The sequence below is a fragment of the Anolis sagrei genome, chromosome 2 (genome assembly GCF_037176765.1).
Source record: "Anolis sagrei isolate rAnoSag1 chromosome 2, rAnoSag1.mat, whole genome shotgun sequence".
NCBI lineage: Eukaryota > Metazoa > Chordata > Lepidosauria > Squamata > Dactyloidae > Anolis > Anolis sagrei.
Window position 1 is genome coordinate 156,262,824 of NC_090022.1, and position 17,778 is coordinate 156,280,601.

At 35.7% G+C, this 17,778-nt stretch overlaps 1 protein-coding gene across 2 annotated transcripts in view; it reads left to right on the top strand.

The window, feature by feature from the left end:
* The window catches only part of DNAH6 (dynein axonemal heavy chain 6), a 185,008-nt gene that overhangs the window by 80,844 nt on the left and 86,386 nt on the right, over window positions 1-17,778 (top strand). For both annotated transcript variants that reach the window (XM_060763696.2, XM_067463974.1), the window contains 9 exons: window positions 2,961-3,115; window positions 4,298-4,529; window positions 7,769-7,921; window positions 8,261-8,401; window positions 9,317-9,559; window positions 10,723-10,890; window positions 12,646-12,881; window positions 14,704-14,965; window positions 17,001-17,124. In XM_060763696.2, coding sequence (XP_060619679.2) covers window positions 2,961-3,115; window positions 4,298-4,529; window positions 7,769-7,921; window positions 8,261-8,401; window positions 9,317-9,559; window positions 10,723-10,890; window positions 12,646-12,881; window positions 14,704-14,965; window positions 17,001-17,124 — 1,714 coding nt within the window. The remainder of the gene's footprint in view (window positions 1-2,960; window positions 3,116-4,297; window positions 4,530-7,768; window positions 7,922-8,260; window positions 8,402-9,316; window positions 9,560-10,722; window positions 10,891-12,645; window positions 12,882-14,703; window positions 14,966-17,000; window positions 17,125-17,778) is intronic.

Sequence of the window (17,778 nt, forward strand, 5' to 3'; positions counted from 1 at the left end):
TTTCTAAAATATTTGAAACAGTCATGCACTAAATCTAAAAGAGTCCCTAAAATATCAAGAAATTACATTGGTTTTAATTTCCTTTAAGGAACACAGTAGATATGGCTTTCACAAAAACAAAGAGTCTCTTTCCACCCCAAAGACTAACAAATTGCTTTTATGAATTACAGGCCATTTCATTGGTCCTCAATAAATGACACTCTTCCCTGTTTAACACTGAAGTGCCTAATCTCTTTTATTAATATAAAATTTTGAATTTTCCAAAGATATGCAAGATCTTGATTAACAGTTGTAAATAAAGTGTGAATGTTTATTTATCGTATCAGAAGCAAACCTAGGATACAGTTGTAATGTATTTAAAAAATACAAAGTTTAAAAACTTGGCATTATATTAAATTTCCTTTGACTAGTCTCTGGCCACTTGGAGTGCCTCTGGTGTTGCTATAAGGAGGTCCTCCATTGTGCATGTGGCAGGGCTCAGACTGCATTGTAGTACCTGGCCTGTGGTTTGTTCTTCTCCACACTCGCAAGTGTGAATATGAGCAGTATTGAAAACACTGATATCAGCTGAATGCAGGAATGGCCAGTCTGACCTAAGAAATTTATTAAACAAATCAATTTCCTCTGTCAAGCTCTGGAGCGAATGTGTGTAGCTGGCCAACATAACTGGCTTCACTTCTAAAGCCATGACACCTGAGCTTCTGAGTTAGTTTATCTGCGATAAGAAGTGGAGGCAACTAATCCAGCCTGGAAAAAAAGTCACAAAATTCTTGACTTCCTTGGATGTTGATACCTTTATTGAGGAAATGGAGCATTCTTAAATTTGAGTGTCGGATATTAAGGAGCGGTCATATTCAAGAATATGTTCTGATCCAAATTCAGAGGTTACAAATCAAATGAAACAGCCAACAGCTGGTCAGCAGATGGCGTGGCACAGGCATATGGGATGAACACATTGATGGGTTTTTCCTGCTCCCTTGTATTCAGATATTTCCTAGAGCCATCTTCAAGGCCTCTTAATAGATAAGCCTCGGTAAATCTGTTTGTCAGATAGGACTTGTGTTCTTTAAAGTATGTTCTGTCCAAGTTATGGATGACAAAGGAAACTGCTCTGTATCAAGGGTTTTGCTTGCCTTAGTAAAATTAACCATTCTTTTATGTAATAAGTGATATTAGTTACCATACAGTTAGTCATTGAAAAAAAAAATGATGCCCCAATAAATCTTATAAGGAGAACTATTCAGAAGAGCAGTTATTGTGTTATACGTGATTTCTGACAAGAAAAACAAGGCACATCTTATAGAATTTTTACCATTTTGAATATTCTGAAGGAATAGAACTTGTCTTAGGTTGTAAACTATTTTAATCTTAGATTGCGAACTATTGCAAACTTGGACTATATTGGTGGCTTTGCCTTGTATCTGTGTATGTGTGAGCATGAGACGGGGGAGAGAGGGAGATCGAATAAATAAAAGATTTTTTGTGAGCTTTGTTTCTTCACATTCTGTAGTTAGTATACTGTAGCTGACTTCAGAACTGTGAATCCTAAAAAGGCTGGATATGATGGCATTTCTAAACAGGTGCTTAAAGACATTGCTGATCAGTTGGCTAGTGTTTTCATTATGATTTTAATCAGTCCTTATCTCAGTCCATTATTCCATCCTGTTTGAAGGCTTCCATCATTGTTCCATTACCAAATAAGTTCCCTATTGATCCTTTTTGGGACTATAAACCAGTAGCACTCACTTCCATCATCATGAAATGCCTTGAAAAACTGTTCTACAGGCATATTATTTCTTGCCATCCATATACATTTAATAAACCTCAGTTTGCAAATTGAATCAACAGATTTATGGAGGACTCTATAGCCATCACTCTCCACACTGATCTGACTCATCTGGAACAACAGGGGAACTATGTGAACTTGCTTTTTGAAGACTTTAGTTTCATGTTTAACACAATCCATCCACATAGACTGGTGCTTCAACTTATTGATCTTGGTCTTTCATATTCAATGTGTTTTTGAACTATGGACTTCTTGTCTGGACATTCCCAGAGCTTTAGGTTAGGTAATCATATCTTTTCAGCACATATTCTCAACACTTGTATGTCACAGCCCTGTATTGAGTCATTTACTTTATACCCTTTATACATATGAATGCACTCCCATTTACAGTAGTAATATCGTTGTTAAATTTGCAGATGATACAACAGTGGTAGGGCTTATATCTGAAGGTGATGAGTCTGGATTGGCTGCTCACGTATTGCAGGGACAATAATTTGGTTCTTAACATCAATAAGACCAAGGATCTTATAGTAGATTACAGAGGAGTATATTAGAAATGTAACCTTTAGTTATAAATGGAGATTGAGTGGAGTGGGTGGCCAGTTTTCCTGGGTGCTATTGTTAAGGGGCATTTATACTGGGGCATTTATATTGTGGTGTTGGTAAAGAGGGTCCAGCAGAGCTCGTATTATCTGACACTTTTAAGGAACCAACAACTGAATGAAAAACTGCTTGTGACTTTCTATATAGCATCTCCGTATGGTTTGGCAACTGCACAGTGGCAGATAGAAAGATAGAAATTATTGGTTGCCCTCTCCTTTCTTTGTAAGAAATGTGTAAGTCCCGCTGCCTTAAGAAAGTTCAAAATATTCTTAAGGATCTATCTCACCCTGGATATTTTATTTATTTATTTATTTATTTATTTAAAATATTTTATTCCACTCCACAGCGAAGGAAACTTCTGAAGTGACTACAATATATGCAATAAAAAACAAGACAGTCTCTGCCTGAAAGGTTATATCTAAAATTATACAATGCAAAAGTAAAGGTAAATGGTGAGGGTAGAGAGAAAATTCTAGAAGTCCTACAGTAGGACTGATGAAATTGTCAAGTTTCCTAACTACTTTTCTGCTGAAACCTTTTTGGAACAATATTTGGGTTATTGGCCTTTTAGATTGGAGTCGATAAAGCTGATCGACTTTATGAAGAGCTACCTGACGTGGAAAAGATTAAAGGGGTTTTACAAGACTATCTGGATGATTACAACATAGTAAGCTCTAAGGAAGTTAAGCTGGTGTTCTTCCAAGATGCCATTGAACATGTTTCAAGGTAAATGGGTTTCTTTCCTTGAACTGAATATGAATAGTATAAATAAATTATTGGTTAATTAAAATATTGATCACATAGCAATGAACTATTAGTCTAACATGAGTTATAAATATTTACTTAAAATCACACTTTTTGTAAATAATTTCATTTATAAGTATCTGATAATAGCTATCACCACAAATGAACGCACACACTCACATTAAAACTTTATACGGTGATCCAATTCATTTGATAGAGGAATAGACACCCCCCTGTTTACAAAACACCACGTATTTTCTTGTGAATGCCATCAACTTGTACTATCCATATCTATTTCAGGTTAATGGCTTAGAATAAGTGGTTTATGTATCCAAAATGGTTTTCTTACATATCCACCACATGTGATAGAATGTACCTACTTCATCATAACATTTCCAACATTTATCAGATGTATTTTTGTACATATGGCTTAATTTTAATTACTCAAGTAAATGCAATGTTTACAAAACACATGCACCTAACATAGGGCATCATGCCAGAGTAGCACTGCTCTTAGAACATCTTTCTCAGGGAATCAAGGAGCACATAATAGTTTTGTGCGATGTGGATACCCCAATGCCCTATGGATTCTTAACCGATTTATGAAATAAATATATACGTGCTCCTTTTGAGAGGAATGTTTTATAATTTGGATTTGTTTATGCATACAAAATTTCCATTCTTCATCACTATAGGTCCAGAGGATTATAGCCATGTCTGATAAATTACCCTAAACTTGTCAAGTGTAAATATGTATGTTTATAGCTGAATAATATACAAATGTCTTTACCAATAGCCTGAGATAGGGATTTCTAGAGTGAAAGGAGCTTATTATATAAATAATGTATGAAGATACACAGCTCTCCTGATGTACTAATAGCCTTCCAAAATGTTCCACTCTGTTTGTGAACAAAGAAACTGCTAACTCTTCATAAAATTTATCTAGGAACAGGAGAAAATTTACCCCCCAAAAGTGTGACATTTGGTAATATTGATACCTTCCCAAAACATTACCAAAAAGGTATATTGTTGGCTGACTTTCCTATCCTATCCTAGCCCCCTTAACTCAGTGTTAGTTAATATGTCCGAAGTTAAGAAGTATAGTGGAAAAGCTCCTTACATTTTTTTTTAATATTAAACATTCATGTTCAATTATTCCTACAGAATTGCTCGCATGATTCGCCAAGAAAGAGGAAATGCTCTACTTGTTGGAGTTGGGGGCACAGGAAAGCAGTCTCTAACTAGACTTGCATCTCATATATGCGGATATAAATGTTTTCAAATAGAACTAAGCCGTGGTTATAATTATGATACTTTTCATGAAGACCTTAGGAAGCTATATAAAATGGCAGGAGTAGAAGACAAAGATATGGTTTTCCTTTTCACAGACACACAGGTATGAAAAACTAAGATAAAAATGCAATTCACTTTGCCGTTAAAACGTTACCTACATAGTAAAATGCTATGTGATTTATATCCCATTGTTTATGCAGCTGAAATGCTTCAGGAAAAAAGAGGCATTGGCTTTATGAAATTATTACAGTTCAAGGAAGTTGTGAGAATAATGAATGATTCTCAAGGAAGATCGATTAGCCACCTTAATGACATTTTGAAACATACTAAAACTGAAATTATGTAGGTTTATAATGTTTTTGATGGCTGCTATTATTTATTCTTGAAACTGCTATGTGACTATGTCACTGGCATGAGCAGCAGGCAGTTCATTAGGGGAAACCGCCAAGGACTTATTAGTAGTGATCAAGAAGGAAGAGGAATTCCCATACTTTCTTCTGGGTGTCAAGATGGAGTTGTAGAGTGTGAGGATACCTTTAGCAGAATGTTACTGACTGAATAGCCTCTACTTTCGACACCAGCTCTCACTGGTTGACAGCCATTTAATTTTGTACTTCGAAGGTGCTCAATTCACTATTGCTGAGTGGTGGTGACTTCCTGGACATCTAAAATAAATAGAAAATCAAGCATTGCAAAGAGGCAGTTGTGGAGAGACAAGAAAAACAAAAACCTGGTTGCATGAAACACACGGTCTTGGATGAGGCATACTAGTTGAGTGAAATGGTTGCCACTATTTATTGATCGTCGTTTACTATAACACAGAAGTTTAACAAATGATAAACTTGTTTTTTCTTGGAAATTCATGTTCACCAATCAGGCGAATGTTCATTGTAGCATTCTCATAAAGACAAGTGCATTCATTTCATTTCCTTCTAAGACCTATTTTTTCCTAGATGCTTGGACGGATTTCACAGTGTTTAAATCTTTGAAAGAACCCAAGCAAAATCCCCATCATATCCTAATCAGAGCAGAAGAGAGGCCCATTATGAAATGTGTAATCAGACTGTGCAAAGTCACACATCATCTAAGTTAATTGTGGGTGATGAAATGAATCGCATTCAGCTACAAGTGAAAGGACCGAATAGCAAGACCAACGTTTTAGGAATTAGTCATACTGAAATAAAATTATTTGTCAGAATGCTATGCAGCAATATGCCTGAATCCCTGTCACTGATTCTTTTCTGAAAAGTGGGAGTTTTGTATGTGCTTTAAGATTATGTTGCAAATTCCAGGATGCCATGGAAACATAAACTCTGAAAGGGAGATTATATAAAACTGTGACATAATATCGTTTGTTGAAAATGGACTCAATGGAAATGGAAAAAAGCAAATTCATAGGAACGTGGTTAAATTTTATTTATTTATGTCTCACCTTTCTATTAATATGGGAACCAACTAGGCTTACAATAAAAATTCCAATAAATATGGTTAAAATACATGTTACAATAGTTGAAAAACCATTAAATGCACAGTAATATTAAAATATTTAAAATAGTTTTAAATATATATAAAAAATGAAAAAATACAGCACACACAAACCTCATTGAAATGCATGTCAGCCACACACAGATGAAAAATGAAAATTGCTTTTGCAAAAAAGATGTTATCTATTTGGTTCTTTTGTTGGTGTGCAGAATTCATCATGTTCCATACTCTTATCTAGTTATTTGCAAATATGTCCCACCTCATTCAATTATATTTCCCTATCTCCACCCAGGCAAAAAACATTTTAAACACCAAAAACAAGATTTTTAAGATGAAAACATTATTGTAACAAATGTTTGTTGAGTCAAAAATCTACTTTGTCAGATGCATGGAGTATTAACAAAAGTGGCTAGGTAGCAGAATTGTAAGCAGCAATGTCAGAACGAAATGCAACACATATATCGAAGAAGAAAAACACTGAGGACAAAGCAACAGAACCATCTCTCATATTCAGATTTTTCTGATGTGCATAAATGAGATATAAACACATTGCTAGGAAGAAGAAAAATGCAGATAAAAGCAATTTCTGTTAACAGAAAAGGATTTAAGGTTGGGAGTCAGTTTGCAATCACTGCTAGGAATGTATCAGTTAAAATCACTGACACTGATCCAAAATAAAGAAAATTTTAAATAGTGAAATTTTAAGTGTATTTTTATGTAAGTGCCATCCCGTGTGGATGTCTGCAAATCAGGAAGCAGAAAAGTCAAGTTGATTCATACAATAACTGGTAAAGATGCTTTGAGCTGTACCATTTCAGAATTTTGTCTGCCAGGAGAAACGACTTCTACCCTACTGCTTTCCCAGATGCAGCCATTTTTATGCATACAGCTTTTTCTGTGTTTTTCTTTCTGTTCTGCATCTCTTGTCTAAAATAAATCATTTTCATTTGCAGTGGAATTTTTTTTCTCTGAAATCCTGTTTTGTAGAATTCCTGAACTGTCTATAGGTATTTTAAGGGATTCTGGAAAACATATACTTGGAAAACAGTGGGCTTCTGCAGCCCTCTCTAATTTTGATCTGCCCACCATAGTCCTGGTTCTGGTTATTGAGATTAATTTTGATTTATTCTAAATATATTTTTATATTTTACTGTTTTAATTGTGTAAATTAGAGTGTAATATATTTTAGTGTGTTTTTACTTGGTGGTGGGATATAAAATTAAGTTATTATTATTATTATTATTATTATTATTATTATTATAAGTTATTATTATTATTATTACTATTATTATTCAACAAATTCAGATAGCCACAATTACTATTTTTATATTTTTTTAAATGTATTTTGTAATTTAACTTCGTTAACCAGAGATCTAAAAATGGCTAATGCTAATATGAAACAAGATAATCTATACATGTCCACTTAGTAATAAAACCCATTCTGATAAATTGAATTTACTCCCTGGGAAATGTATATGTAACTACAGCCTAAATCAATAAAATGGCAAAGAATGAATACTATGAAAATAATTAAATAGTGCAGATAACACGTCATGCGAAAAAGAGCCAGTCATTTAAAACAAAACAAACTTTCAGACACAGTAGGCAACACATTTCTATTGTGCTATTGACTTCTTATTTATTTTTTGAAGAATTTATGTTCCCTTTCCTTTTAAGAGACACATAGAATGCACTGCCAGCTGTGTTTAACGCTAGGTAGGATCCCATGCACTCCAAGCAGCAAAGATGAGTTGAAAATAACTAACCGTAGTTTGGAACAAATATTTTTCTCATATATGCTAGTTAAATTTATTCTGACTATATGACTTATTTTTGACATATTTATATAATCCACAGATTGTAGTAGAGGAATTTCTAGAAGATATAAACAACATTCTAAATTCTGGAGAGGTACCCAATCTCTTTGAAAAGGATGAACTGGAATTTGTTATGGCAGCTACCCGACCTAAAGCCAAAGAAGCTGGGATAGCAGAGGGCAACAGGGATGAGGTAAAACATTGTAAATATTATTTTAAGCACATTGGTTGAATTTGGTTTTTTTAACTACGGGCAATAACATATAAATTATAGTACATAGGCGTACACGTGTTGTGCAATTATCAGCTCTCAAAAGATGAGGAAATTACTTTTGATGTTTTTGCTTCTCTCAGGCAGTATTAGAGATTAATCACAGTCTACAAAAATAGCCCATTAAGTCATCTAGACTGCTGCAGCTTGCTGTTTATAAGAGTTATTGGCTTTTAAATTATTTTTTAAAACTTAACAGTCTCATTATTTTCATGCTTTCCTCTTATCCTTGAATTACCGCTTGCAATTGCCTTTTCTTAGGTTTTTCAGTACTTTATTAATCGCGTCCGCCAGAAACTGCATATTGTTCTGTGTATGAGCCCTGTAGGAGATGCTTTCCGAGCACGATGCCGAATGTTTCCATCACTTGTGAATTGCTGCACTATTGACTGGTTTGTGCAGGTAACTAATGACATATGGAGGTAGTAAGATAACACACAGTTTTTATATATAGCATGTGACCTTCTTTGTCCAGCACCTGTTTCCTTGTCAGGTTTATAGTTATTTCTTCTATTCAGTAACATATTGTGTAGTTGTAATTTTATGTAATATAATATAATTTTGCAAATACTGAAATAGTAAGAATTTTGGTCCTTGGCTTATCTCTCTCTACAATCTAAATCTTCTGAGCAAATTTCCTCTACATCCTAGAATAAACAACATTTTTCTTTTATATGTCTACATTATAGACAGGGGGCTTTGAAGAAGGGAACTAAGGAAAAATCTTATCTCAAAAATTATCTAGTAACGACAATTAGCCAGAGGATCTAATCTAAAGTTGCTATCTTGGAAGATACCCAACATACTGTACATCTTAAAAGTAATAACATCTTCTCCCCAGGAAACAGGAAGTCAGCAGACCAAAGAGGAGAGAAAGGAAGCAACTGCATTGCATTATATCTTGACCAAATACTGTATTTCACAGCATAATATTTGCACTTCTATTTTAATACTTTCTGTCTGTTTTGGGTAGAATGTGTTATTGTTGCTGATAGATTCTGCTACGGTTTCTTTCTTGATTTCTACACAGTGAGCAGTAAATATGTTTCAAAGTTTCCTATGCTAACTAACCACTTAGCTATAAGTACATCAGTTTCTCATTTTAACAAAATCCTTCATCATTGCTGATTGGAAAAAATTAAGGTGTTAAGAGTGGAAACTAGTTCTGCTAATCAGACTATTTTGAGTACTCCTTTGAAAATTTCTCCAATTCTGCAATAGCAATCATTTTCAGAAAAGGCCCGGATGCAAAATAGTAGAGTCACTGACTATAACACAGGTAGATGATTATCTTGATCACTTTCCCTCCTTTTTCAGTGGCCCAGAGAAGCACTTCTTTCTGTATCAAGGACATTTTTGATGAACGTTGACCTTGGAAGTGACCGCATGAAAGAAAAGCTTTCTGTAATGTGTGTAGACATTCACATGAGTGTGACAGAGATGGCAGAGCAATATTATGCTGAACTCCGGCGACGCTACTATACAACACCCACTTCCTATTTAGAGTTGATCAATCTTTACCTTTCCATGCTAAGTGAGAAAAGAAAAGAACTGGTTTCAGTAGGTTGAATTTTCTTAGTTAAAGGTTTCAAATTATGTATAGAAATGTATTTTGTTCCATTCTCATGTGATTTTTTTCTGACTTTGTAGAAATAGTTTAAATATTGGCTATTTTTTCCTGTTAAGAAATGTCTTTAAATTAGACTTTTTTCTGATCCAGATCTACATTACATATATTTTGTGGGAGACACCCAAAAGCAATATATATCATTAATTTCCAGAATTATTTGAATGATGCCAAAAATTAAAGCAGTAAAAACCATATAGTTTAAATTATTTTAGGGACACCATCTGCTGAAGCAGCCAGGAAATACTTTGTCCCTTTTAAATGTTTTGAGCTACAGCTTCAACAGTCTTCAGGAATTGATGCTGTATACTCAAATATCACTTTTCATTGCCCCAAAGAAGCACTTCTTTCTGAATCAAGGACTTTTCAAAATGAATGTTGATCTTGAGAATGAGAACAATTTCAGGAAGTGGAAAGATAGTGTGTGACAATGCACATTTTCAATTGTAACTTTTTTCATAAAATCGGGAGAACATCTTGCATAACGTGCATGGAAAGTGCATGGAAAAATGCATACATTTTCAAAATGTGTAGTACTGTAGAATACTGTTGGCAAACATAACATACAATTTGCAAAATGTAGACATTTAAAGATATGAAGACATTAGACCATTTCTTTTCATTCCGTAAAAAAAAAACAAAAAAAGAATCTGCATAGAATAGGTATAGACTTGGATGTAAAAAGAACAGATTATCTGTAGAAATAGATTTGGCCTGTTTGGCCCATCCTAATCCATATCGGCTGCCTGCATAGAACATTGCTTATAACTAGATTTGGCCAGAGTACATTTGTATTTCCTTTTTGGACTTCAAATTATAAAAATGAGCAACAAATCAGTAAACAGTACCTGGGAGTGCAAGCCACTTACCTAAGCCTGAATGAGGTGCACCATGTATCACTGTCAGTTGTAACCTTCAGAATTAAGTAGGTGTGGTAGGTAAAAATAGTGTCACTTTCATGTTTCCTGTAAGAGAGTATGTACTCCCTACACAGCTTTTTTGCAAGTAGATTTTTGCAGGTAGATTTGTGCCACATAGTAAATATTGGAAATGGAAAGCGATGTTTCATTAAACAGTAATTTTTACTATTTTTCAGGCTCGAGATCGAGTGAAGAATGGCTTAACCAAACTATTAGAGACTAATGAGCTCGTTGATAAAATGAAATTAGATCTCTCAGCTTTAGAACCAGTCCTAAAGGAAAAATCGGTGGATGTTGAGGCTTTGATGGAAAAATTAGCAGTGGATCAAGAAAACGCAGATCAGGTACAAAATATTACATGTTCTTAGTTATGAAACATTTTACTATACACTTTATTAGTTTTAACAGTAAAGCTCCATGCTATGCCTTGATGCCATTCTGAGATTGTCAGATTGTCCTTTAGCACTCGACAATTCCTAAATGAAGCAATTAGCTTAAAAATGAAACATTTGTCTATCAGTCATATAGTGAGAACACCTCACTGGAACACCTCAGCAAGCAAGAGTCCAAAAGTGGCAGGCTCACACCCAGAACCTTAACCAATGGCTGATACCAAATGAGTGACTCCCCCCTGGGCACACAGAGGACTGGGCGACTTGGAAGGTGCTGAACAGACTGCGCTCTGGCACCACGAGATGCAGAGCCAACCTTCAGAAATGGGGCTACAAAGTGGAATCCTCGACATGTGAGTGTGGAGAGGAGCAAACCACTGACCACCTGCTGCAATGCAACCTGAGCTCTGCTACATGCACAATGGAGGACCTTCTTGCAGCAACACCAGAAGCACTCCAAGTGGCCAGATACTGGTCAAAGGACATCTAATCAAATACCAAACTCACAAATTTTGTATTCTGTATTTTGTATTTTTGTATTTTGTCTGCTTGTTTGCTTTGTTCTGTTAGAAATGTAATATAATTGACTGGTTGCTGATGACTCGATAAATAAATAAAATATAGTGAGAACCAAAGTGGTCAGGACAGAGATTGAGAGGTAGATTTATAGTTTGGCAAGAGATATTTGATCCCGGTGAGCTTTTCCATTGGCTGAATGTGTCGTGGACAGCTTGGTAAGTGTGGATGAGATGTTTGTTGAAGGCTCAGTTGAAGTGTGGATGAGATGTTTGTTAAAGGCTCAGCAGCTGACCTGGACTCAGTAGTACTCAGCAGCTCTCTCAGCCAAGCTCTGAAGCAACATCCATGGAAGGAGCTACTATTCAGCCTGCAGAACAAGTGCAAGCAAGTTCCTCTAATCAGGTTGAGGAAGAGTTAGCTGTTCCAGCTTTTGTGGCCTGCGAAAAGAGAGATCTCAGCTGTGCAGGTCCTTGGGACTAGCTGAGAAATGAACCAACAACAGGTAACATCTGTGGACTTAAAAATTAAGGAACTGGAGTCTGGTACCTTCTTGTTGGCAGCAGCATCAGTTCTAGAAGCTACGACCTTGGATGCTTGCTACCTCATGTTTCATGAACCCTGAACATTCCTTGGACCTCAGCTATGGATTCTGATTCAACTTTGTACTCTGGACATTCTGGTCATCAGTTTATGACCCAGGAATGGACATTCAGCTTCTCTATTCTCAGTGTCACAGATGGACAATGAAAGCGACAGCTCCCCTGGCGGCCAGAAAAAGTTAAATAGCCTCTGTGTATGTCTATATGCGTTGTATGTTTAATTGGCATTGAATGTTTGCAATATGTGTACACAGTAATCCACCCTGAGTCCCTTGTGGGGTGAGAAGGGCAGAATATAAATACTGTAAATAAATATGGAATCCTGTGGAAGTGGAGGGTACTGCATCCTGGTGATAATGGAGTTGACTAATATCATCACCCTGTTCTCCATTTTCTGTCAATCAGAGTGTTTTGGAGCAAAATGTGATTCAGGGACACTCCCAATCATAAAAGGTGCTGTATCCAACTCAGTATAGCAAATTCAGAATTCTTAATGGCATAAATATAAAAAAATGGAGAAGAGCGTACAAGGGAGATCGTCCCAAAAACACTCAATGTAGTAATTCTGTTGTAACAATATTTATTATAGGTTCGCCGCATTGTTCAGGAAGATGAAGCTATTGCAAAAGTAAAAGCGGAGGACACTCAGGCAATAGCTGATGATGCACAGCGTGATCTGGATGAGGCCCTGCCTGCTTTAGAGGCTGCCAACAGAGCTCTTGATTCTTTAGATAAAGCAGATATTTCTGAAATCAGAGTTTTCACTAAGCCACCCGATCTTGTCATGACAGTGATGGAAGCCATCTGTATTCTTCTAAATGCCAAGTAAGTAGTCGTGCCTTATTTCTGAACTTCATGTAAAATTGTTCCATTTCCAAATGTTTGTTTTCATTTAAAATGTTCAGTGTCCAGTAACCCTTAATGTTAGTTTGGTATTGAAATTCCCTCTCCATTGCAAGAGATTGCTAATAAAATGAAGCTTGCATGCAGAAGCCAGCATAGGCTTATCAATTTTCGTGTCTCTACCCTCAGATTTTATTAGGGTCGATCCAGAGGACTCCATGTTGGGGACTTTCTGCTTTTGATGTTTTGAATAATTGATCTTAATGTTAATGTATTTCTTTTAAAAAAAACCCTCTGATTTTAATGTTTTCATACGGGGGGGGGGGGGGGCTGGAATGGATTAAGAGCATGTCAATGGGAAAATTTGCTTTAGGGTAAAAGTGCTTTGAGTTAAGTGATCAGTCACAGATTGGCTTAAACTCTTAAGTCAAGGTATTACTGTAGACTACTCAGAGTAACATAAGACTGGTAAAATAACTGCTAATCTGAGATTACAGTTAGGCAGATAATAATTACAGGACTTTTACTTAGGATATCTTCTCAGTATTGGTTAGGTATAATTAAAGTATTTCTTGTTCAACTCTTATGAAAAGATCTTAGGGTAGATTACAAACAATGAAACCAATCTGAAGAATTCAAACAATTTTCAAAACTCAAAATATAGCTTGCAGTTCCAGAAGCCAAAGCCCACAGTGCCCAGGTGAACATGCAGCATATCATTTGATAATGAAATGAAGCCAATGTTGCCAAGAGGAAAGCTTTCCACAGCCACGAGGCTATGGCTGAGAAAGGCTGCATCTATGATATGTGCTTTAGCAAGAGCCTCCAGACTTAACCACTGTTTCTCGGAATGGATTAATGTATTTTATTCTATCTTTAAATATTTATTTTAATTATACATTGTTTTAAGTCACCAAATAGTTGCCTATAAGCAAAGCTGCCTTGAGTAGCCTTCAGGGTTGAGAAGGGTGGGGTATAAATATAGTAAATAAATAAATAAATAAATAAATGCTATGCTACCCCCAATATGAAAGATTGTAATTTCCAGGAATAACAGATAAGTCAAGCTGGAGATTACCTTTTTTGCCTAGTTGGATCAAGTGGAAGTTTGTGCCAAGGCTGCAGCTGGCTTGGGAGAGGGAAGTGTGACATTGCCAGGACAGGAGGAGCCTAGCAATGAAAGACAATTTGCGCCCAAATGACCTGTTTCTTCTGGGGATTGCGACTGGTGACAGTTCCCCATATTTGTCTCTTAGTCTAAGGCCATGACTAAACTAATTATTTATCAGACATTCCTCATAATCAGTTTTATCAAAGCTGATCTTAGCAAAATGAGTGGCTAGTTATCTCAAAACTCTGAAAATTATATAACAATATCTGATTTAATTCAGCTAGAATTTCAATATTAGCAACCTAGAGAACTCAGGAATGGTAGTTGTCGTAAGCTGCTGTACAAATGTTTCTGTGGATGACATGAAATGTTATAGGGGTGGCACTTAATGTTCAGTTTACATGATCACGAATCAAGAATTGAAACACAAGGCATCACAGCTCAGTTTTCTTCATAAGTTGTGCATTACCTTCTCGGGCAGCAGTAATCTAGTATTTATTACTTGAAATCTCTTCTTTTCTCTATACTGAAGTTAATTACAGGCTATAGATGTTCCTGCTAGCTCACCATATTTCATTCTAGTACTAGATAAACAAATAAATGGAAATGTCAAAAATATATGAAAGTATGCATGTTGAGAAATTACATGAGACAGATTATTTCTAATTTCCATCACTTTTAAAAAAATTTCAGGCCTGATTGGGCAACTGCAAAACAGCTTCTGGGAGACTCCACTTTCCTGAGAAGACTTTTAGAGTATGATAAAGAAAATATAAATCGCCAAGTATTGCAAAGACTTCAGAAATATATAAACAATCCTGATTTTGTGCCAGAAAAAGTAGAGAAAGTGTCAAAAGCCTGCAAGTCTATGTGTATGTGGGTGAGAGCTATGGATTTATATTCCCGAGTTGTCAAAATTGTGGAGCCAAAAAGACAGAAGCTAAATGCTGCACAGGTACTTGCTTCCCCCCCCCCCCCCAGAAATCTTTGCTATGGTGTCTATTTTATTTATTTACTTACTTCATTTATATACTGCTTTTCTCAGCCCTCAGGCGACTCAAAGCAGTTAACAACACTAAAATCCAATGCAAAAACATCACAAAATGAATATGGGACAGTTAAAAACAGTAGCATCATCAACGATTAAACATCAATATAACAATCATTATTGAACTTTAGCCCCAGATCAAATGTCTTTCATCTGAGACATTTCTTCCTTTTCTTGGATTAGTGGAGCAAACTACTTTGCTAATGGGGGACATTTTCTCTGAGAAAAACAAGGTCTGTTGGCTCTCTTTAGGGATTGCTGCACCACCTATATGAAACAGATCGGCCAACTGTTTTAATACTCTATTCCTAAACTAATGATTTGGTGAAGCCTCAGAATAAATTTTACGAGGCCTTCTGTTCCTTTTTCACTTCTTTGTTTGCTTTCTATACCAATCCTACATTATTCAGTCAAGGGGACTGGCTCTTTATGAGTAGAGGAATAAAACCATTTGGCAACTGTTCATGGGACTCACACAGCTTAATCAAGCTGATTGGGGAGAGTTGGCTTCTTTAGCAAAAAAAAAAAAAAATAGAATCTCAAAACCTCAACACCAAAAATACAGCTAAAGTAACACTATCCGTTTGGTTTCGGCAGACATTCCTCTCATGATCAGATTGTCACAGTTAGAGCTGTGGATGTCCATATGTGCACAAGTCCAAGTTGTTTTATTGATATACGGATAGCACTGGCCAACATACATTTCGGTGCCTCAAATATTGCATCCATGTCTGGGTATATTTGATCCGCTGATTCCAAAAATGGTACCAATTTTCCCCTATCAGCTCTAAATGTTGAGATACAGAACATATGCCACCCGCCAGTCTTCATCTGCTCCGCCATAGAAAATCATGATAACTATATCTAAGAAGCTAGAGCTGATACGGTCTCTCCAATGCAATTTTCCGAACCAACACCCCAAATAACCCCAAGAACAGGTCTAAAAACCAAGAACAGGAAGTTGCAAGAATAGGCACCGAAATTGTCAAGAAGTTTGTGACATATTATTGGTGCTGGCAGACAGCTGTAGTTTTATGTTTTAATGCCAGCAGGCATTTAGGGGAGGGTGAGAGGCACACTGCTGGGGAGGTTGTTGTTGGTATTCTAGGGGGATTGTGAGTTTTAAGTTAATTTTAATTGTGTCTATTTATTTTAATTTTATTTTAATTTTATATTCACACACTATTACCAAATTCTGATTTTAATTTTTTTGTATTTGCTTTATTTAAAATGGTGATTAGGTAGTATGGTTGTTAGCCACCTTGAATCCCCACGAGGAGAAAGGTGGGATATAAACAGATGATGGTGGTGTTGATGATGATGGTTAATTTGTGTTATTGCCTAAAACAGCAGGAAAAATCTAATAAGCAATGATCACCCCAGCTACTAACTCATATACTTCCGCATGGAGTAATCCTATGTGAGAAGCCAGCATAATTCTAATGATACTTAGATGAGAATGGCAGCTATCATATGCCAATGAGAACTTTGCTATGCTTAAGACAGCAGTCAAAAAAAGTTAGAAACAGAAGGACACCTCTGCTGTAGCTGCCATTGACAATCCTCTTCTTCCAAGAATGTTTATATAATTCCTTCTGAAAATAGTCGAAATGAAACCCCCACCCCATCCTCATTATTTGCTTCCTATGAGAAGGCCTGTGGTATTTTACCTAAGGCCGATGTCTATTTACTAGCTGGTAGATTCATTATTTAAAGAGTTGTGCAGGTTGGTAGTTAAAGAGCAGGATATAAATGTGTGCACCATAGGGCCAACATCCAGAGAATTCTGTTTTGAAAGTCCATGTGAAATATGTTAAATAAACAAACACAATAAACAAAGCACCCGTTGTGCTGTATAAGAAAATGTTTTCCCATAAAATGGTTGTGGAAATAAATAATACAAAGAAAAGTCATAATAAACATTGATTGTAATACTTCTTAGGCAGAACTTGATGCAACTTTGGCTACCCTTCGAGATAAACGGAAAAAATTGAAACAAGTAGAAGAACAAATACAGGAGTTACAAGACCAATACGAAAAAAGTGTAGATGAAAAAGAGAGTCTTGGTAAGTGATTGTTTAAAGTATTTCTAATTTGATTCTAGAACAATACTGCAAAGACCACATTTCCTGTATGAGGCTGATTAATCCCAAAATTCTTAGTAATTTATAATAATATAATAAATAATATTTATTTATATTTTATTATTTATTTGTAATAAATAAGTCATAAATAAGAACCCTAGATATGGCAGTAGGTTTACTAGAACAAGATGTACTTGAACGGTTTTGTTATACTTAATAGAAACTGAAAATCTGACATGCTTCTTACTGTGAAATTCCTCATCACACTTAAAGTGTACATTTTCATATAGATTGCTGTATGTTTAAGCATAAAAACAGAGGTATCTTGGAGGATTTTTAAGATGAATTGATTTATTTTTGCATTAATTTAATGAATTTAATGGTTTTCAATCAATTTCTTCATTTGCTCTGACAGAGTATAATATTAAACTCACACATATTTAAACAGTTACATAGGTTGTGGAGGTTATTACTCATATCTCAAACATTTGAACACTCAGGACCTCAGGATATATGGATAAATTTCCAATCAATATGCTATCAAGATTCCAACCTACATGAGGGATACCATTGGCTTCTTGAAAAACTACAGATTATCGACAATCTCCCTGTACTTCACCTCCAGGCAAGAAGTGC